Genomic DNA, 22,720 nt, shown 5'->3' with positions numbered 1-22,720 from the left:
AGTGAGGGTGCCAGTTCAGACAAACAAGCAGCTGAAAAATTCATTGGGGAAAACAAATGTTATGTAGTCTTAAAAATTCCAACCCCAACAAGAGTTCAAGTGTGACGAAACAGGCCTCTATTGGAAGAAAATGCCAGAGGACCTACATCACGCAGGAGGAAAAGGCACTCCCAGGACACAAACCTATGAAAGACAGGCTAACTCTCTTGTTGTGTGGTAATGCTAGTGAGGATTTCAAAGTGAAGCCTTTACTGGTGTATCACACTGAAAATCCCAGAGTGTTCAAGAAAAACATTGTTGTTAAGAGTAAATTGTGTGTGATGTGGAAGGCAAACAGTAGGGCATGGGTCACAAGGGAAATTTTCCTGGAATGGTTGAATGAAGTGTTTGGCCCCAGTGTGAAAAAATACTTCCTGGATAAGAAATTGCCACTCCAGTGCCTCCTGTTAATGGACAATGCTCCTGCTCATCCTCCAGACTTGGAAGCCCAATTGTCTAAGGAATTCAGTTTTGTAACAGTGAAGTTTTTTGCCTCCTAATGCCACTCCTAACCTCCAGCCCATGGACCAGCAGATCACTGCAAACTTCAAAAAACTGTAACCCAAAGCAATGTTTCAAAGGTGCTTTGACATAACCTCGGACTCTGAATTGACCCTTAGAGAGTTCTGGAAGAATCGCTTCATTATCTTCCACTGCATAGGCCTTATAGATAAGGCTAGGCAGGGAGTGACTTCCAGGACGATGAACTCTGCTTGGTGAAAACTGTGGCCAGTGTGTGTCCAAAAGAAGGGTTTTGGGAGGTTTGAGGCTGACCCTGTCGACCCTACACCTGTTGTGCAATCAATTGTGGCATTAGGAAATTCCATGGGGTTGGATGTGAGTTTGGAGGATGTGGAAGAGTTGGTGGAGGACCACAATCAAGAGCTAACCACTGATGAGCTGCAAGAGCTTCATCTGCAACAGCAAGAGACCACAGCTCAGGAAATTGCTTCAGAGGAGGAGGAGGAAGAGAGATGGAAGAAGGTGCCTTCTTCAAAGATTAAGGAGATTTGTGCAATGTGGACTAAAGTGCATTGATTTGTGGAGCAACATCACCCTAAGAAAGCTGTTGCAATCCGTGCTGGTGACTTTTACAATGACAATGCCATGTCCCATTTTAGGCAAATCTTAGAGACGCCAGAAACAGACCTATCTGGACAGATATTTTGTGCGACAGGGGTCCAGTGACTCTCAAGCTGATCCTAGTGGCATTAAAAAACAAAGGAGGGAAGTGACCCAAGATAAGGACTTGGTACCTAGTCCTTATGGAGGGGGATTCCCCTTCCAAACAATAACCTATCTTCCCTCTCCCTTCCTCCCTGCCTTCCTTCCAGCAACAACAGCCTTCAAAAAAAGCTAAGTGTCATGTTTAATGCTCATTCTTTCATGCATGTAAATGTATATTTAAGGTAAAAAAAATTTTTTTTTGTTGATACTTCTGGGTGTCTGGAACGAATTAATTCCATTTACGTTATTTCTTATGGGGGAAAACGATTTTGGTTTTGGCCGATGGCTCCACAACGGATTAAACACGAAAATCAAGGATCCACTGTATAGTTTCACTGGTAACACATTAGATTCTGTACCCTATATAAAAAAAAATATGTACAGGCACACAGTACTTAGTTTCACTTGCACCTGTACTAAATAATATACACTCTAGTATGGGCAATAAAAATATTCATCAAACCAATATAAGTGAAGAGATGTCCAAATAATAAAATATTACAAATGCTGTAAAATAATTAATGAAACACCTCTCTCATTATGAATAATTAATTTAAACTTTTTTCCAATTAACATTTTTTTAATTACTGCTCTCATTAAAAAATTTAATTTTGGTAATCACTCACAAATTTGATCAAATTATTAAAAAACTCTAGTTTACTTAATAGCAACTGAAAATGTATATTCAGATGTATACTAAACTTTCCAGGTGTGATGATCATATCAGTTAAACTTTCTACCTAACAGATATTAACACATTAGTGTAAGAGTACCTTGAAGTCTATGTGGTTGTCTCTATTTTCATCGAAGGCATTAAATACTCCTCTTGCCAGCATAGGAGGAAGTGGTGGAGAGATCATAGGAACCAATGTGTCTGGGTCAAGTTTTCCTGTTGGTGAAGAGCCCTTCAAATACCAATATCTTTTCTCAAGTTCCAAGATGTCTGTCTCTTCCACTGTAAGAAAAAGCACTATTTAGGATGATAGTTTGGAGGGTCATATTCTAGAGATAAACTAATTTATGCAGCCAAAAGGTCACTATAAGGCAGAAGACTACTACAGAGCCTTAATGTTACAATAGCCCCAGTGTCTGTTCATTTATTACAATGGACACTAACATGGCCTGGGCACCAACAGACCAGTACTCTGCATCCTTATATTGGGGCATGGAGACAAGCAGGTCACCCCTTAATATTTTAGCTTACCAGTGTGCTTGAGCATACTACACAAAGTCAAAATTAGGAATGGATAATGTGCTGTTGTCAATGAGAGAATATCTGCACATCACAGCTCTCCAGTATTTTGCAAAACCTGCAGCGTTTTAACTATATCTCGAAGGCACATTACTACTCTACTCTTATGCATAAATACTCATAAATGTAAAGGTGAATCTACTAATAAGAGGAAGAAGTGTGTGCTGAAATTAAGCAAAACAAGTTAGATTACCAAATATCCTTGCCTATGTAGGCAGTCACATCAATCTGAAGGACTTATAGTTTTAACAACTCGACATAATGCTGCATTATGAATATCTAAGATGATTAGAAAAAATATTTTATCCAGTAATCACCGAGAAGCAAAGGTGGTTGTAACTGCTCATGACAAACCTAAAGTTGACAGAAAATGGCCTAATAGGTTGGGTGCATTCATGCATTAAAACTGTTCCTATGGACAAGTCAATAATACATGAAAAAGCACTGAGGTTATACAAGTTCTATTCAAGTACCAAGGGTAAAATCTTTGACTTATTACAACTAAACCATAAATATAATGGATAATTTTAGAAATGATAATTACAAAGGTGTGCATCAGTAGACATTACAGTACAGCACATCATATACATTTTTAGAAATTACAATACAGTGGAACCTCGGTTTTCGTGATTAATACATTCAAAAAAGTCTGACGATAAACTAAATCACATGAAAACTGACGTAGCATTTTTTATAAGAAATAATGTTAATCCAATTAATCCATTCCAGACTCCCAAAAACATTTAATACATTTTACAGAGAATAACTATAGTTTTACATACAAACTAGGGTATACAAAAACCAAGGTTCCACTGTAGTTTACAGTGAATTTGATTCCCAGCTTGAACTTAAGTGTGTATGATTGAAAACTGTTTCTGTTTCAAGCAATAACCTTTTCAACAACACTACAATTAAGAAATACTTTTTTTTTTTTTTAACTCATCAGCCGTTTCCCACTGAGGCACGATGACCCAAAAAGAAAGAAAAACCCAAAAAGAAAGAAAAAACTTTCATCATCATTCAACACTTGCACCATCACTCAGAGAAGCAGCCCAGCCACCGTGGAGAGAAGACATCGTCGTTCCTGCTCTTTAGCTGAGCAACTCTGAACACTGTTACTCGAGATTTTTCTTGGGTTATCCTGAGTAGCTCTTCACCAGAGCTGAGAGGAAACTTGCTTGCAGTCACTTCGAGCCCCATCCCATCAAGAGGGTAAGGCGGTGACTTGCTTGCTTGCTCACCCCTCTCATCCCCATCCCCCCATCCTTCCCCATCCTCCCCTCACCCAAACATCAACACTGGCCTGCACACTTAACATACTACATACATTGCTATCCTTCTGACTTTCCTATCTTCTTCTTTTTCGGCAACTTCGCTTTGGCGAGTTAACACAAGGCATTTTGACCATCCGGTAGCCCGTGTGGTTTTTGAAAAATCAGGCCGATCTTTGCCTTGGGCCCTTTCCCCTCACTACTCGAGGGTAGGCTATCTTAGGGGCTGACCTTCATAAGTCAGCTGAAATAGGATGTTAGATTAACATTAAGGAAAGATCCCTTTTTGTTAAGAAACTCCTCTGCCAGATGTTCCTTCCTAGACATCATGGCGAGGATACGTGTAAGATTACGTATTGATGGTAATCAAATGTCAATGAAAGAAATTCTAACATGTATTTGCTCCAACTCAACTGTTGCTCCAGTGGATGTTTTTCAAACCCACGCTGGAGCAGTACTTCTCCTCTCTTCGGAAGAAGAGTTACTTCAACTGCTGAAGCATGATGTCACTGACAAACTGAAGACTTCTGGTGTTACCCCAGTTGCACCTGAGAGCTATCAAGCTCAGAGGACTGTGTTTGTGGCCAGAATCAACAGTTTCATGAAACATAGCAGAGTGAATGAAATTGTTGAGGACATTAATACAGAGAATTCTGAATTTAGGGCTGTAGAAGCACATAAATTCTCTAATCCTAACAACAACAAGGTAACCTTGAAGTTAATACTTGAGACACCTGAGGAGGCCAAACTTGTGTGTCAAAATGGCTTCAAATGTTTTGGCACCAGATGTACATCTGACCAAATCTCTCTTGAACGATTTGTCAGAGTGACACAATGTTTTAAATGTTATGCCTTTGGTCATAACACCAACAAATGCAGTACTCAAGGGCAAATTTGTAGCATTTGCTCTGGCCAACATTCTTATCGAGACTGTAATAATAAAAATACACCCAAATGTGTCCTCTGCAACGGAAAACATCATGCTGTTTCTGCTATTTGTCCTGAAAGGAAAAAGGAAATGCAGAAAATTATTGAAGCCAAGAAATTGTCCACTTCAAAGAAGACCACTCCCCAGACACCACCAACGATGTCCCAAACTTCCTTCCCAGCTCTGCCTGGATCAAGTGGGACTCCTCAGGTCTCTACCAATGGTTCCAATGTTTGGAATTCTGCCCCTCTTGGAGTGCCCCAATCTAACCCTCACCTACAACATACACAAACGCAACAACAAGGTTCAGTCTCATCTATGTCTCAGGTATCCACAGCCGGGGATATGACGAGAGCACAACTAATGTATATGATGGCCAAAGACATAGCAGGTGGTGACATTCAACTCTGCTCTCAGGTTTTAAATGATCTGTTAATGGCTAATGGGATCACTCCCATCACTATCCCAGAAAATGTGAAGGCTATTATGACCCAGCCTTCTCATAACAAGAAGTATGTACCCTACTCTACATCTAAAAATAAGCCTAAGTCATCCCTGGCCCAGGAATCGCCCACCTCGCATACACAGGTTGTCAATTCCCCTCAACCCGATAAGTCAACACCTGAACATAACAATGCCCCAGAAATTGGTGCCTACTCTCCCGCTATTGAAGCTGATCCTGTTGAACAGGAACTTTCCCAGGATAACTCACCTTGCCTACCTAATTTTCCCTTGGAGCCTCCACAGTCTCCCATTAGCTCTCACGAGCCTCTGCTTCCTGTAACTGGGAATATCATACCTCCGTTTTCTGATGATGACTCTAACGATTCCAATGAATCTGTTAATATTACTACCTCTAGTGAAGATGATGGCATTTTTAATACACAAGCACCTACGCAGAAGTTCCCTCCTCCCCTTGACGAGTCCAGCAGGAATAGTGTGGATACCACACATGACACTACTCGCAGGCGTTCAGACCGCAGTACACGAGCGAAGTGCATGAAATAATGGGGATTACAATTTTCCAACTTAATGTTCAACATTTCTTTAATAACCGTTACCTTCTTGAGGTTGAACTACCTAATTACAATCCCGATGTTATACTTTTGAACGAGACAGCTGCAAGAGTTGATCAACATATTAAATTACGTGGTTACTGTACTGTGGAGAAATCAAGAGGACCCTTTAGTGGTGTAGCCATCTTAGTTAAATTAAGCTATACATTTAAAAATATTCATGTTGATGAAGATAACATTCTTGCAATAGAAATGACAACGTCTCATGGACAACTAGTGATAGGAACTGGGACAACAATATAACCCCCGGTTAACGAACTTTTTTCATTCCAGTAGTAGGTTCAGGTGCCAGTACTGGAATTTTTTCCCATAAGGAATATTGTGAAGTAGATTAGTTTTCAGACCCCCCCACGTACAAAGACAACAATATATAGAGTCAATTCCTCTACATAGGATATTAAGCAGAAATATTCCAACAATTCTAGTGGGAGATTTTAATGTTCATCACCCTGCCCTCTTCAACTGTGGAGCTGGTATTCCACTGGGTGACTTAAAAGGAAAACAACTCTTTAATATCATGACAGCTAGAAACTTGTCATTTCAAGGACCATTCTTTAAATCGTACATTGGACCTCATCCGGGGACACCAGATATAGTACTGACAAACAGAGACTGTGACATCTTTCACTGTCGTATATCTCCTGGTGGAAATGTAGGATCTGACCACATCCCTGTTATAATACAACTACAAACTTCTCCATTTAGAATACCTGTACCTCCTAAACCCAATCTTAACACCCTAGGCTTTGACCCCTTCAGGGCATTTCTGGGTGACGATGAAATTGTGTCATTGGAAAATCTACCTTCCACTGCAATTGATGATGCAATCAGGTCCCTGCATAATCGAATAATTGAAGCTACTAATGCAACTTGTCAATTAGCTTCCACAAAGATTTACCAACAATATAAACCTACTAGGGAAATTAGAGACAATTTAAGAAATTATCAAGCAGAATGTCGAAGGCATCTTCAAACGCGACAACCACCAGCAGCTACACTGCACCGATTAAGGCAAGAATTAATTAACATGATTAGTCATCACAAACGGGACCTATGGAAACTGCTAGTTCTTCAAGCTAATCAGTACAAACGTGAACCAGCAAAATTTTGGAGTAAGATCCGACAACTTTTAGGAGCAAAGCACAAGGCTCCTAACTACCTAGTTCATACCTTCACTGATGAGGATGATGAAGATGTTGAAATTAAACTTGACGATCCACAGGACCAGGCTAATTTGATGGGTGATGTATGGGAGAAAATTCTCTCCCACAATAACAGTCGTCAATTTAACAATAATCATTATCAGTTGGTAAATGAATGGAGAGATGAGAACTTGGATGATCTACAACCACTACCTTCCATCGATACTTCAACTCTTGAAGATACCCACCCGCTTACTAGACCTATTACATTACTAGAGATGAGTCAGGTTATTGGAAGAATGCGTAATAGAGCCCCTGGCCTCTCTGGAATAACAATGAAACAAATAAAGTTCCTCCCCAGAAATTGTAAACAGTCTTTGGTAAATATCTTTAATGCCATCTTGGCCTCAGGACATTTTCCAGTGGTTTTTAAGACTGCTAGGATGATCTTTCTAGGTAAGCCCAATAAAGACATCCACCAACCTGGGAACTATAGACCTATATCTCTACTTGAAGTCACTGGAAAAGTTCTTGAGAAGGTCATTTCCAACAGATTGAACTACTATATGGAGTTTAATCACTTTTTTACTGAAAAACAATTTGGCTTTAGAACACAGAGGTACCAATCATGCAATAAATGTTATTTTCGATACTGTAGCAAGTCTAAAACATCAGGGGAATCTTGCCTTAATTGCCACCAGAGATGTTCATAAAGCTTTTGATAGCTTATGGCATGATGGCCTTATATACAAACTCATTGACCTACCAGACCATAACTGGACTTTCCTCAGAGTAATATATAATTTCTTAACTCAAAGAAAAATCATTCCCACCTTTCATGGCAGGTCGACAGAGCCTTTTATACCGACGGCTGGTGTCCCACAAGGTTCTTGTCTCAGTCCACTTCTGTTCAACATTTATGTGAATGACCTTCCTCAACCAGAGTTTAGTGATACAATTGTGACACAGTTTGCAGATGATGTTATTCATGTCGTCTCATCGACTCCGGTAACAGGAAAATACAAGTATGAGAGAGTCATAGAAAAAATTAATATTGAACTTCGTAGAACATCTAATTGGGAAAAGAAATGGAGAATTACGACTAATCCTGACAAGGTCCTTGTTAGCACGATAGGATGTTTTGCATCAACAATTGAAGATAAAGGGGGTATCTCCATCAGAGGTACACCTGTAGCCATTAGAAACCCTAACAAGATTTTGGGATATGAAATAGACAGGCTGCTCCACTCAACATCTCATGTAACTAAAAAGATCAACATAGCCAAAGCCGGTCTTAGCAGTCTCTTTCGATTCAATCAAGCCCCTCAACATGTCAAAAAACATCTGTATAAAATGATAATAAGACCAATACTCGAATACCCTTGTGTCCCAATGTCATTAACAACAAAGACCAACATGCTACGGCTACAAAGGGTCCAGAATAGAGCTCTTCGCTTCATTACCGATACCAGGAGGAGAGACAGAGTTAAAATGGCAGATTTACACATACAACAAGATATTACTGCCATAAATGTACGCCTCGACACTCTAAAAAAGAAACAACTCTATTCAATGCAAGAACTATACAAGCCAGATAGAGAACATCCTACACAAGTGGTAAATACCACGGATTATATAATCAATACTCCTCCTCACAGGACTCAAAGAATGACTCTCCCACAGAGGGTCCGTCGTTTTATACATAAAGATGATTACCATCGACCCATGATATTGAGCAACCTCCCTGATGAAGAAGATTGGGTAGCACCAGAACCCTTCTATGTATACTAAGAAAATCATCGCCCCCAATTAGGGAGACATCTTATATAACAATCTAATGTAAAAATTATGCTATTTACCATGGCTGGACACCACCTGTAAGAAGCCATTGTCGCGTAATTCCATAAACTGTCCAGAAAATTATTGCCTTCATCGTCGCATAAATATTCGTTGTGCAATCGTAAAAAAAAAAAAAAGCAATTGCAACTTGTATAATTACTACCAATTCAGAGTCATGTACTTATATATATGTTATATCTATGTGACTCTGATGGGTTAGTATTATACCCCTTAAAGAACATCTTATCATTTCACATACACTTTTTAAATTACACCAAAGTGGTTGGGCCACTTACCTTTTATATCCTACCTCTTTCCCCCCTCCCACCCTTTTCCAATATTTCCATCCTTACCCATCCTTCTTCCTTACCCATCTTACCAAAGCTCTGGTCATAAGAAGCGAAGAAGCGAAGCCATCACTCATACATAATCACTGTTTTTGCAGAGGCGCTCAGATACGACAGTTTAGATGTCACTCCAAACTACCAATATCCCAAATCCCTCCTTTAACCCTTTCAGGGTCTGTGCCGTAGATCTACGGCTTTAAGTTCAGGGTCCAAACCGTAGATATACGCCATGAGCTTAGCTCACTCTGATAAGCTGAGAGTGGTAAATTTGGGCCTAGATATAAGAGAATACATTTATCTGGTATGTGTGCACCACATAAAATAAATCCTGCAGCACACAGTGTATGGGAGAAAAAAAACGAGACCGTGATTTTCGATTAAAACAGTGACTTTGCAGTGTTTTTTGTATGTTTTTTATAGTTATATTTGCGATTTCTTGGTCTCATTTGATAGAATGGAAGACATATTACAGAAATAGAGATGATTTTGATTGGTTTTAGCACTGGAATTGGCTTGAAACTGAGCTCAAATTAACGGAAATGTTAAATTTTTGCCGATGTTCAAGAGTAAACAAGCGACCTCACCACCAGCTGGTGGGTCTAATATACATTCACAAATGTGGTGATGATATTTATACAATTATTACAATACTGCATAACAGTAAATCTTCTATTTTTTGGTGTGAATAAAAATTCATTATGTGAATAAAAAACCAAAATGGAATTCATTTGTAAAGCCACAAAACGTAACTAATGAACAGAGGAAATGTTAGTTTAGTGCCAGGAATACCTACATTGTTTATTCTGGACCCTATTTTGAAACTGGAATATTTTGAACTTTGTGTTAAATTGGCCAAATTACCAATTTCCGATCACTTTATTTTGTAGATGAAACAGTTGACTTGGCGATTTCTTGTGTTCAATCAATAGAATAGAAGTAATACTAGTGAAATAGCTAAGAATTTGGTCGACTGGAATAATGTAATTGGCCTAAAATGGGAGTCAAAGTCGGCAAAATTGCTGATTCGTAAATATCGCTGATACATCAAAATTCGCGAGAGCATAATTTCATCAATTTTCCATCAAATTTTGTACTTTTTGTTTTATTACTTTCAGAAAAAGATTCTCTACCATTTCATAAGAAAAAATAACAAAAATTTTTTTTTTAAATTCTTGGACCCTGGTGTGCACTTTGAAATTTGGCCTCTGGACCCTGAAAGGGTTAAAGTGCAGGCATTGTACTTCCCATTCCCAGGACTCAAGTCTGGCTAACCGGTTTACCTGAATCCCTTCACAAAATATTACTCTGCTCACACTCCAACAGCTCATCAGGTCCCAAAAACCATTCGTCTCCATTCACTCCTATTTAACACACTCATGCACTCTTGCTGGAAATCCAACCCCCTCACCCACAAAACCTCCTTTATCCCCCTTCATCAACCTTTTCAAGGCTGACCCCTACCCTGCCTTCCTTCCCCTACAGATTTATACACTCTCCAAGTCATTCTACTTTGTTCCATTCTCTCTAAATTACCAAACCACCTCAACAACCCTAATAATACTTTTAATAACTCCACACCTCCTCCTAAATTCCACACTACAAATTCTCTGCATAATATTTACGCCACACACTGCCCTTAACCCTTTCAGGGTCCGTCCCGTAGATCTACGGCTTTACGGTGAGTGTCCAAACCGTAGATCTACGCCATGAGCTCAGCTCACTCTGATAAACTGTGAGTGGTACATTTGGGCCTAGATATGAGAGAATACATCTATGTGGTATGTGTGCACCACATAAAACAGATCCAGCAGCACACTGTGTATAATGAGAGAAAAAAACTGAAATCATGATTTTTCGATTAAAACAGCAACTTTGCAGTGTTTTTTCGTATGTTTTTTATAGTTGTATTTGCGATTTCTTGGTCTCATTTGATAGAATGGAAGCCATATTACAGAAATAGAGATGATTTTGATTGGTTTTAGCACTGGAAATGGCTTGAAACTGAGCTCAAAGTAGCGGAAATGTAAAATTTTTGCCGATATTCAAGAGTAAACAAACGACCTCACACGTCTAATACACGTCAGCTGGTGGGTCTAATATACATTCACAAATATGGTGATGATATTTATACAATTATTACAGTATTGCATAACAGTAAATCTTCTATTTTTTGGTGTGAATAAAAATTCATTATGTGAATAAAAAATCAAAATGGAATTTATTTGTAAAGCCTCAAAACCTAACTAATGAACAGAGGAAATGTTAGTTTAGTGCCAGGAATGCCTACATTGTTTATTCTGGACCCTATTTTGAAATTGGAATATTTTGAACTTTGTGTTAAAGTGGCCAAATTAACAATTTCCGATCACTTTATTTTGTAGTTGAAACAGTTGACTTGGCGATTTCTTGTGCTCAATCAATAGAACAGAAGTAATACTAGTGAAATAGCTAAGAATTTGGTTGATTGGAATAATGTAATTGGCCTAAAATGGGAGTCAAAGTTGGCAAAATCGCCGATTCGTAAATATCGCTGACACATCAAAATTTGCGAGAGCATAATTTCGTCAATTTTCCACCAAATTTCGTAATTTTTGTTTTATTACCTTCACAAGAAGATTCTCTACGATTTCATAAGAAAAAATAAAAAATTTTTTTTTTGAAAATTCTTGGACACTGGTGCGTGACTCCAGATTTGGGCCTTGGACCCTGAAAGGGTTAAACACGACATCTCCACTGCCTCTAGCCACCTCCTCGCTACAGCATTTACAACTCACGCTTCACACTCATATAATAAAATAATAATAATAATGATATAATAAAATAGCAGGGCAGAAATAGATGTGTAAAAAGGAATATTGCAAAATAAAACAAAAGTTCAAAATCATTAAGAGAAAAAAAAACAGGGTGTAAATGAGAAAATTTAAATTAGATATCGTGTCAGTAATTATAGATCAAATGTGAACTTACAGTGGGTAACACCAGCAAGAGTTTGATAGAAGGTTGGAGTCTCTAGGTCATTAGAAAGTGACACATGGCAGGGCTCAGCCAACAGCCAGCATGTCACTGTTGTAGCATCTGGATGTACTAACAACCACTCTTTAAATTCTTCATAAGAAATACGTTCACTCTGAAGCGAAATACAAATTTAAAATTAGATTTGGATTACAACTGCACTTATAGACTTCCTATACATCACATAAGAGGTTACTGTACATGAACAACTTTTGCTAAAAATGAACTTTATATTTTTCATCTTCTTTATTTTAATTAATTAATAATTTTCAATTAGACAGGGTGATATGGCAAGTTTAATTTATTTCAATTAAGAGTATTCCAGATACAGTTTATTGGCAACCAGGAGCATTAACATACACAGCCATGTTAACCCTTTGACTGTTTTGGTCGTACACATATATATATATATATATGTCTTACGAGGTAGGAGGTAGGTTACTGAAAGCAGTGAAGAGTTTTTACGAGGATAGTGAGGCTCAAGTTAGAGTATGTAGGAAAGAGGGAAATTATTTCCAAGTAAAAGTAGGCCTTAGACAAGGATGTGTGAAGTCACCATGGTTGTTTAATATATTTATAGAGGGGGTTGTAAGAGAAGTAAATGCGAGGGTCTTGGCAAGAGGCGTGGAGTTAAAAGATAAAGAATCACACAAAGTGGGAGTTGTCACAGTTGCTCTTTGCTGATGACACTGTGCTCTTGGGAGATTCTGAAGAGAAGTTGCAGAGATTGGTGGATGAATTTGGTAGGGTGTGCAAAAGAAGAAAATTGAAAGTGAATACAGGAAAGAGTAAGGTTATGAGGATAACAAAAAGATTTGGTGATGAAAGATTGGATATCAGATTGGAGGGAGAGAGTATGGAGGAGGTGAATGTATTCAGATATTTGGGAGTGGACGTGTCAGCGGATGGATCTATGAAAGATGAGGTGAATCATAGAATTGATGATGGGAAAAGGGTGAGTGGTGCACTTAGGAGTCTGTGGAGACAAAGAACTTTGTCCTTGGAGGCAAAGAGGGGAATGTATGAGAGTATAGTTTTACCAACGCTCTTATATGGGTGTGAAGCATGGGTGATGAATGTTGCAGCGAGGAGAAGGCTGGAGGCAGTGGAGATGTCATGTCTGAGAGCAATGTGTGGTGTGAATATAATGCAGAGAATTCGTAGTTTGGAAGTTAGGAGGAGGTGCGGGATTACCAAAACTGTTGTCCAGAGGGCTGAGGAAGGGTTGTTGAGGTGGTTCGGACATGTGGAGAGAATGGAGCGAAACAGAATAACTTCAAGAGTGTATCAGTCTGTAGTGGAAGGAAGGCGGGGTAGGGGTCGGCCTAGGAAAGGTTGGAGGGAGGGGGTAAAGGAGGTTTTGTGTGCGAGGGGCTTGGACTTCCAGCAGGCATGCGTGAGCATGTTTGATAGGAGTGAATGGAGACAAATGGTTTTTAATACTTGACGTGCTGTTGGAGTGTGAGCAAAGTAACATTTATGAAGGGGTTCAGGGAAACCAGCAGGCCGGACTTGAGTCCTGGAGATGGGAAGTACAGTGCCTGCACTCTGAAGGAGGGGTGTTAATGTTGCAGTTTAAAAACTGTAGTGTAAAGCACCCTTCTGGCAAGACAGTGATGGAGTGGATGATGGTGGGAGTTTTTCTTTTTTGGGCCACCCTGCCTTGGTGGGAATCGGCCAGTGTGATAATAAAAAAAAAAAAATGTCTTACGAGCCACCGTTTTTGACGTATACTTTCTTTCAACAAACCGGCCGTATCCCACCGAGGCGGGGTGGCCCTAAAGGAAAAACGAAAGTTTCTCCTTTTACATTTAGTAATATATACAGGAGAAGAGGTTACTAGCCCCTTGCTCCCTTTTGACGTATATATATATATATATATAAGAGGAGCGATTGGTGGAATGATGATGTAAAGAGAGTAGTAAGGGAGAAAAAGTTAGCATATGAGAAGTTTTTACAAAGTAGAAGTGATGCAAGGAGGGAAGAGTATATGGAGAAAAAGAGAGAGGTTAAGAGAGTGGTGAAGCAATGTAAAAAGAGAGCAAATGAGAGAGTGGGTGAGATGTTATCAACAAATTTTGTTGAAAATAAGAAAAAGTTTTGGAGTGAGATTAAAAAGTTAAGAAAGCCTAGAGAACAAATGGATTTGTCAGTTAAAAATAGGAGAGGAGAGTTATTAAATGGAGAGTTAGAGGTATTGGGAAGATGGAGGGAATATTTTGAGGAATTGTTAAATGTTGATGAAGATAGGGAAGCTGTGATTTCGTGTATAGGGCAAGGAGGAACAACATCTTGTAGGAGTGAGAAAGAGCCAGTTGTGAGTGTGGGGGAAGTTCGTGAGGCAGTAGGTAAAATGAAAGGGGGTAAGGCAGCCGGGATTGATGGGATAAAGATAGAAATGTTAAAAGCAGGTGGGGATATAGTTTTGGAGTGGTTGGTGCAATTATTTAATAAATGTATGGAAGAGGGTAAGGTACCTAGGGATTGGCAGAGAGCATGCATAGTTCCTTTGTATAAAGGCAAAGGGGATAAAAGAGAGTGCAAAAATTATCGGGGGATAAGTCTGTTGAGTATACCTGGCAAAGTGTATGGTAGAGTTATTATTGAAAGAATTAAGAGTAAGACGGAGAATAGGATAGCAGATGAACAAGGAGGCTTTAGGAAAGGTAGGGGGTGTGTGGACCAGGTGTTTACAGTGAAACATATAAGTGAACAGTATTTAGATAAGGCTAAAGAGGACTTTGTGGCATTTATGGATTTGGAAAAGGCGTATGACAGGGTGGATAGGGGGGCAATGTGGCAGATGTTGCAGGTGTATGGTGTAGGAGGTAGGTTACTGAAAGCAGTGAAGAGTTTTTACGAGGATAGTGAGGCTCAAGTTAGAGTATGTAGGAAAGAGGGAAATTATTTCCCAGTAAAAGTAGGCCTTAGACAAGGATGTGTGAAGTCACCATGGTTGTTTAATATATTTATAGATGGGGTTGTAAGAGAAGTAAATGCGAGGGTCTTGGCAAGAGGCGTGGAGTTAAAAGATAAAGAATCACACATAAAGTGGGAGTTCTCACAGTTGCTCTTTGCTGATGACACTGTGCTCTTGGGAGATTCTGAAGAGAAGTTGCAGAGATTGGTGGATGAATTTGGTAGGGTGTGCAAAAGAAGAAAATTGAAAGTGAATACAGGAAAGAGTAAGGTTATGAGGATAACAAAAAGATTTGGTGATGAAAGATTGGATATCAGATTGGAGGGAGAGAGTATGGAGGAGGTGAATGTATTCAGATATTTGGGAGTGGACGTGTCAGCGGATGGATCTATGAAAGATGAGGTGAATCATAGAATTGATGAGGGGAAAAGGGTGAGTGGTGCACTTAGGAGTCTGTGGAGACAAAGAACTTTGTCCTTGGAGGCAAAGAGGGGAATGTATGAGAGTATAGTTTTACCAACGCTCTTATATGGGTGTGAAGCATGGGTGATGAATGTTGCAGCGAGGAGAAGGCTGGAGGCAGTGGAGATGTCATGTCTGAGAGCAATGTGTGGTGTGAATATAATGCAGAGAATTCATAGTTTGGAAGTTAGGAGGAGGTGCGGGATTACCAAAACTGTTGTCCAGAGGGCTGAGGAAGGGTTGTTGAGGTGGTTCGGACATGTGGAGAGAATGGAGCGAAACAGAATAACTTCAAGAGTGTATCAGTCTGTAGTGGAAGGAAGGCGGGGTAGGGGTCGGCCTAGGAAAGGTTGGAGGGAGGGGGTAAAGGAGGTTTTGTGTGCGAGGGGCTTGGACTTCCAGCAGGCATGCGTGAGCGTGTTTGATAGGAGTGAATGGAGACAAATGGTCTTTAATACTTGACGTGCTGTTGGAGTGTGAGCAAAGTAACATTTATGAAGGGGTTCAGGGAAACCAGCAGGCCGGACTTGAGTCCTGGAGATGGGAAGTACAGTGCCTGCACTCTGAAGGAGGGGTGTTAATGTTGCAGTTTAAAAACTGTAGTGTAAAGCACCCTTCTGGCAAGACAGTGATGGAGTGAATGATGGTGAAAGTTTTTCTTTTTCGGGCCACCCTGCCTTGGTGGGAATCGGCCAGTGTGATAATAATAATAAAATATATATACTCAAAAATTCTAGTGGCTTCAAGTCAAGCACGAGAAAGCTGGTAGGCCCACATGTGAGAGAATGGGACTGTGTGGTCAGTGTGCACCATATAAAAAAAATCCTGCAGCACGCAGTGCATAATGAGAAAAAAAAAAAAAATTTTTAATTAAAATGCCAACTTTGTGGTCTATTTTCGTAGAGTATTTACGGTTGTATTTTCATTTTCTTGGTCTCATTTGATAGAATGGAAAACATATTATAGAAATAGAGGTGATTTTGATTGGTCTTACTATGAAAAGAACCTTGAAATGGAGCTCAAAGTAGGGGAAATGTTTGATTTTTACTGATGTTCAAGAGTAAACAAATGATGTCATTGTCCAATAAATGTCCAACTAGCCATTTTAATATGCAGTCATGAATGGGCTGACATTATTTATACAATTATTACATTACTGCAGTAGTCTGCATAACAGTAAATCTTCTATTTTTTGTTTGAATAAAAATTCAAAATAGAAAGCAAGAATAATATCAGAGGGGCCTGGAGATGTGACTGATGAACAAAGAAAATGTTATTTTAGAGCCAGGAATGTCTGCATTGTTCATTCTGGACCCTATTTTGAAATTGTCATATTTTTTAATTTTCATGAAATTGGCCAAATTGCAAATTTCTGACCACATTATTGGGTAGATGAAATCAGTAATGGGCAGTTTCTTGTACTCAATCGATATAAAAAAATCGAGTTCTAAAGAATAGCTAAGAGTTTGGTCCACTGGAACAATGGAATTAGCCGAAAATAGGGCTCAAAGTGGACGAAATCGCAGATTCGTAAATATCGCCGAGGTCGCTAACTTCACTAGAGCGTAATTCCATCAGTTTTCAATCAAATTTTGTTCTTTTGGTGTCATTACAATCGGGAAAAGATTCTCTATCATTTCATAAGAATTTTTTTTTTTTTTTTTTTGGGGGGGGGGGGGGATTTTGCAACACCAGGAGACACCTCAGGATTTGGGGTTGCGACAGTCAAGGGGTTAATGGGAAAGTTACTATCACAGACAAGGTGACATAATATGCAAAGTATTAAATAACAGTTTTACATACTATAAAACAATTACCATGTAAATATTTTCTGGTCTCAATAATTCGTCACCTACATGTTTTATGTTTTCAGCACAGTGGCAGTCTCCCTCCAATGTAGGGTGACATAAAGAAGAAACATCTTCACTGTCATTCATTCAATTAACAACTTTCCAGAAGTGTGCCAACATCACAGTTCAGATAACCCTTAGAACTACAACATCCACATTCCTCCTTCAGAGTGCAGGCACTGTGCTTACGACCTCAAGGATTCAAGTCTGGCTAACCAATTTCCCTGAATTCCTTCGTAAATGCTACATTGATCACATTCCAACAGCAAACAACACATCAAATCACAAAAAACACTTGCCTCCATTCAATCCCATCTAACAAGTTCACACAAGCATGCTAGATGTCCAAGCCTCTAGCACTCAAAAATCTCCCTTACCCCTTCCATCAACCTTTCCTATGATGGCCCCCCTACCCATCCTACCCTCCAACACAGATTTATGTCTTCCTAGTGATCCTATTTTGGTCTATCCTCACTGTATGTCCATACCACTTCAACACCCCCTCCTCCACCCTTTGACTAATACTGTTTGTAACACCACACACTGCCATCAAACATATCTCCAATGCCTGCAACCTCTTCCCTGCTGCATTGTTTAAAACCCATGCTTTACACCCATAAATTATTATTGGTACCATTATGGTATACAGTGTTACCTCGAGTTTTGAACAGTTCCCAACTCGAACAATTATGCAAGTGTATTTTTGGGGGTCTGCAACGGACTAATCTAATTTACATTATTCCTTATGGGAACAAATTCGTTCAGTATCAGCACTCGAACAGCCTTCTGGAACGAATTAAGTTTATAACTCGAGGTACAACTGTATTTCCCCCTTTTTGCCTCCATGGATAAGGTTCTTTGTTCTACAGATGCCTCAATGCATCACCCACTTTCCCACATCAATTCCATGGTTCATCTCATCTCTAATGTATATCCATCTGGTACCCCATCCACTCTCAAATATCAAAACACATTTGCTTCCTCCATATTCTCTTCAATCTGGTATCCAATCTCTCATCACATAATTTTTTTGTTACTCTCATTACCCTGCTCTTTGCTATGTTCACTTTTAATTTCCTTCCTTTTCATACTCCCAAATTCATCTACCAACTTTTGTAGCTTCTCTTCAGAATTTCTCCCCCCAAAAAAGTGTCACTGGCAAAAGCTCAAATGTGACAATTCCCACTTTGCATTAGATTCATTCTCTTTTAATCTCACACCTCTTCCCAACACCCTAGTATTCACTTCTTTTACAATTCCATTTATAAATATGTTCCACAACAATGCACACATCACACAGCCCTGTTTAAGACCTCTCCTCTCCATAAAATAATCCCCCTCCCTCTTACATCCCAGGACCTTGTTCTTGTTTAAACAGCTGAACCTGACATTATGCTACTGTATTAATTTAGCTGATAAAGGAATGAGGAGGAGCTTTAAGTGGATGTGAGGAAAGTGCATGAGACAGTGAGTAAGATGACAGGTAGCCAAGCAGCTGGAACAGATGGGATTAAGACATTATAAAAGCAGGTGAACTAGGTAGTAGGTTGGTAGACAGCAGCCGCCCAGGGAGGTACTACCGTCCTGCCAGGTGAGTGTAAAACTGAAGCCTGTAATTGTTTTACATGATGGTAGGATTGCTGGTGTCTTTTTTTTTTGTCTCATACACATGCAAGATTTCAGGTACGTCTTGCTATTTCTACTTACACTTAGGTCACACTACACATACATGTACAAGCATATATATACACACCCCTTTGGGTTTTCTTCTATTTTCTTTCTAGTTCTTGTTCTTGTTTATTTCCTCTTACCTCCATGGGGAAGTGGAACAGAATTCTTCCTCCGTAAGCCATGCGTGTTGTAAGAGGCGACTAAAATGCCGGGAGCAAGGGGCTAGTAATCCCTTCTCCTGTATATATTACTAAATGTAAAAGGAGAAACTTTCATTTTTCCTTTTGAGCCACCCCGCCTCGGTGGGATACAGCCAGTGTGTTGAAAGAAAGAAAGAAAAGCAGGTGAGGAAATAGTGTTGGTGTGGTTGGTGTATTTGTTCAACATAAATATGAAACAAGGAAAGGTGCCTAAGGATTGGCAGAGAGCATACATACCACTGTTCCTTTAAATATGAAAAAATAAGAGAACAAAAAAGAATGTAAGAATTATAGATAAGGTAAAGGACTGTGCATGCACTGATGGATTCAGAAAAGGCATACGATAACGTGGATGGGAGAGCAATGAGGATAATGAGGCTCAGATTAGTGTATGTAGGAAAGAGAGGCATTATTATCCAATGAAAGCTGGATTTATACAGGGATGTGTGATGTCACTGTGTTCCTTTAACATGTTTGTAGGATTGTAAAGAAATGAATAGGTGGTAGGTTGCCCAGGGAGGTACTACCATGGAAATAAATACCGACACAATGGAAATATAAACACAAAAGAGTGGGGACGAGAGTAAAGAAATTTTATGAGGATAATGAGGCTCAGATTAGTGTATGTAGGAAAGAGAGGCATTATTATCCAATGAAAGCTGGACTTATACAGGGATGTGTGATGTCACCGTGTTCCTTTAACATGTTTGTAGGATTGTAAAGAAATGAATGCTAGGGTGTTGGGAGAGGTGTAGAATTAAAAGAATATGGATCTTCTGACATATATAGGTAGTAAGTTGGTAGACAGCAACTGCCCAGGGAGGTACTACCATCCTGCCGAGTGTAAAATGGAAGGAAGCTTGTAATTGTTTTACATGATGGTAGGAATACTGGTGTCCTTTTTTCTGTCTCATAAACATGCAAGATTTCAGGTACATCTTGCTACTTCTACTTACACTTAGGTCACACTACACATAGATGTACAAGCATATATATACACACACCCCTCTGGGTTTTCTTCTATTTTCTTTCTAGTTCTTGTTCTTGTTTATTTCCTCTTATCTCCATGGGGAAGTGGAACAGAATTCTTCCTCCGTAAGCCATGCTTGTTGTAAGAGGCGACTAAAATGCAGGGAGCAAGGGGCTAGTAACCCCTTCTCCTGTATAAATTACTAAATTTAGAGAGAGAAACTTTCGTTTTTCTTTTTGGGCCACCCTGCCTTGGTGGGATACGGCCGGTTTGTTGAAAGAAGAAGAAGATGTATGGATGTATGAAGGATGAGGTTAACCATAGAATTGATGAAGGAAAAAAGGCGAGTGGTGCACTGAGGTATATGTGGAGACAAAAAACGTTATCTATGGAGGCAAAGAAGGGAATGTATGAAAGTATAGTGATACCAACACTCTTATATGGGTGTGAAGCTTGGGTTGTAAATGCTGCAGCGAGGAGGCGGTTGGAGGCGGTGGAGATGTCCTGTCTAAGGGCCATGTGTGGTGTAAATATTATGCAGAGAATTCGGAGTGTGGAAATTAGAAGGTGTGGAGTTAACAAAAGTATTAGTCAGAGAGCTGATGAGGGGTTGTTGAGGTGGTTTGGCCATTTAAAGAGAATGGATCAAAGTAGAATGACATGGAGAGCGTATAAATCTGTAGGGGAAGGAAGGCAGGGTAGAGGTCTTCTCGAAAAGGTTGGAGGGAGGGGGTAAAGGAGGTTTTATGGGCGAGGGGCTTGGACTTCTAGGAAGCATGCGTGAGCGTGTTAGATAGGAGTGAATGGAGACGAATGATATATGGAACCTGACGAGCTGTTGAGTGTGAGCAGGGTAATATTTAGTGAAGGGATTCAGGAAAACCGGTTATTTTTATATAGCTGGACTTGAGTACTGGAAATGGGAAGTAAAATGCCTGCACTTTAAAGGAGTTTGGAATATGTTATATATCTTTATATATGCTTCTAAACTGTTGTATCTGGGCACCTCTGCAAAAACAGTGATTATGTATGAGTGAGGTGAAAGTGTTGAATGATGATGAAAGTATTTTCTCTTTGGGGATTTTCTCTCTTTTTGGGTCACACTGTCTCGGTGGGAGATGGCCAACTTATTAAAAAAAAAACTCTCTGGTTTTCTTCTATTTCTTTACCAGCTCTTGTTTTTGTTTATTTCCTCTTATCTCCATGGGGAAGTGGAACAGAATTCTTCCTCCGAAAGCAAGGGGCTAGTAACCCCTTCTCCTGTATAAATTACTAAATTCAAAAAGAGAAACTTTTGTTTATCTTTTTAGGTCATCCTGCCTCGGTGGGATATAGCTGGTTTGTTGAAAGAAGAAAGGAACTGATATATATAAAGGGGGAGTTGTCAGTTTCTCTTTGCCAATGACAGCTCTCTCTGGAGAGTTTGAAGATAGGTTGCAAAGATTGGAAGATGATTTTAGGTGGGAATGTAATATAAAAGAGGCAAATTAAAAGTGAACATTGAAAAAATGCTATTCCCCATTATCTTTTTCATCACCACATCAAACTTTGCTCAAAGACATTAAAACATCAAGTACTGCCTAATAAACTGTCAGATGGCAACACTTTTCAACCTTTATCCTGCAAAGAAAATGCAACTCACCTGACCAAAACACTTGTGTAGTACCTCTGGTGTGTAGCCACCCTCTGTAGCTTGTAGTTGCCGCAGCATTTCACTTCGCACAACATGCGTCCCAGCTTCATTTGCATAGACTCCATAAATAACTGAAAAAAAAAAACTTGCCTTTCAAAATGCAATTTACATGTTTTGGGTATTAAACTAATTTGCAAGGGCACATAAAACAGTACAAGCTCAGGTTTTACATTATTAGTGTATTTAGTTTCACATAGAAAAAATAGTGAATATAATAACTGTGTGATAAATGGACTTCAATTATTATAGTTGGCTGGAAAACTGACTAAAAAAAACAAAAACTGTCAATGTATCTTATGCTGCTAGTTTATTCAAATGCTACCTAACTACTGTAACCTAATCTACTTTAGTATGTAAAAATCTATTCATGCAGAAAAGTCAGGCTAAACTTGTGTATTATAATCCTTATTCAAATATTTGTTCTGGAATTACATAGTTCCTAAGTATGAGTTTTAGTTTGCCCAAAACGCTGTGCATAAGATGTGGCTTTCCATAGAGTATACAAAAAATAGATGTAATCTCAGAGCTGACTGAACATCCTGTAATTCTGGGGAATAAACTCTGACAACTGATTTCTAAGGATAACTTATTACAAGTATATTTCTGCACTACTTCTTTCAACAAATCAGCCATATCCCACCAAAGCAGGGTGGCCCAAAAAGAAAAACAAAAGTTTCTGTTGTAAAATTTAGTAATATATACAGGAGATGGAGTCCCTAGCCCCTTCCTCCCGGCATGTTAGTCACCTCTTACAACACACATGGCTGACGGAGAAAAAATTCTGTTCTACTTCCCCGTGGAGATAAAAGGGAACAAACAAG

At 39.3% G+C, this 22,720-nt stretch overlaps 1 protein-coding gene across 4 annotated transcripts in view; it reads right to left on the bottom strand.

Annotated features, from left to right (window-relative positions):
* Usp32 (Ubiquitin specific protease 32) overlaps window positions 1-22,720 on the bottom strand; it is a 290,375-nt gene that overhangs the window by 232,858 nt on the left and 34,797 nt on the right. For all 4 annotated transcript variants that reach the window (XM_070086560.1, XM_070086561.1, XM_070086563.1 and 1 more), the window contains exons 4-6: window positions 21,849-21,970; window positions 12,089-12,248; window positions 2,040-2,221 (exon numbers count right to left, since the gene is read on the bottom strand). In XM_070086560.1, coding sequence (XP_069942661.1) covers window positions 2,040-2,221; window positions 12,089-12,248; window positions 21,849-21,970 — 464 coding nt within the window. The remainder of the gene's footprint in view (window positions 1-2,039; window positions 2,222-12,088; window positions 12,249-21,848; window positions 21,971-22,720) is intronic.

This window comes from Cherax quadricarinatus, chromosome 19 (assembly GCF_038502225.1).
Source record: "Cherax quadricarinatus isolate ZL_2023a chromosome 19, ASM3850222v1, whole genome shotgun sequence".
Classification (NCBI taxonomy): domain Eukaryota; kingdom Metazoa; phylum Arthropoda; class Malacostraca; order Decapoda; family Parastacidae; genus Cherax; species Cherax quadricarinatus.
Note: the sequence above shows the minus strand (reverse complement) of the source record. Positions and strands in the feature narration are given on the sequence as shown.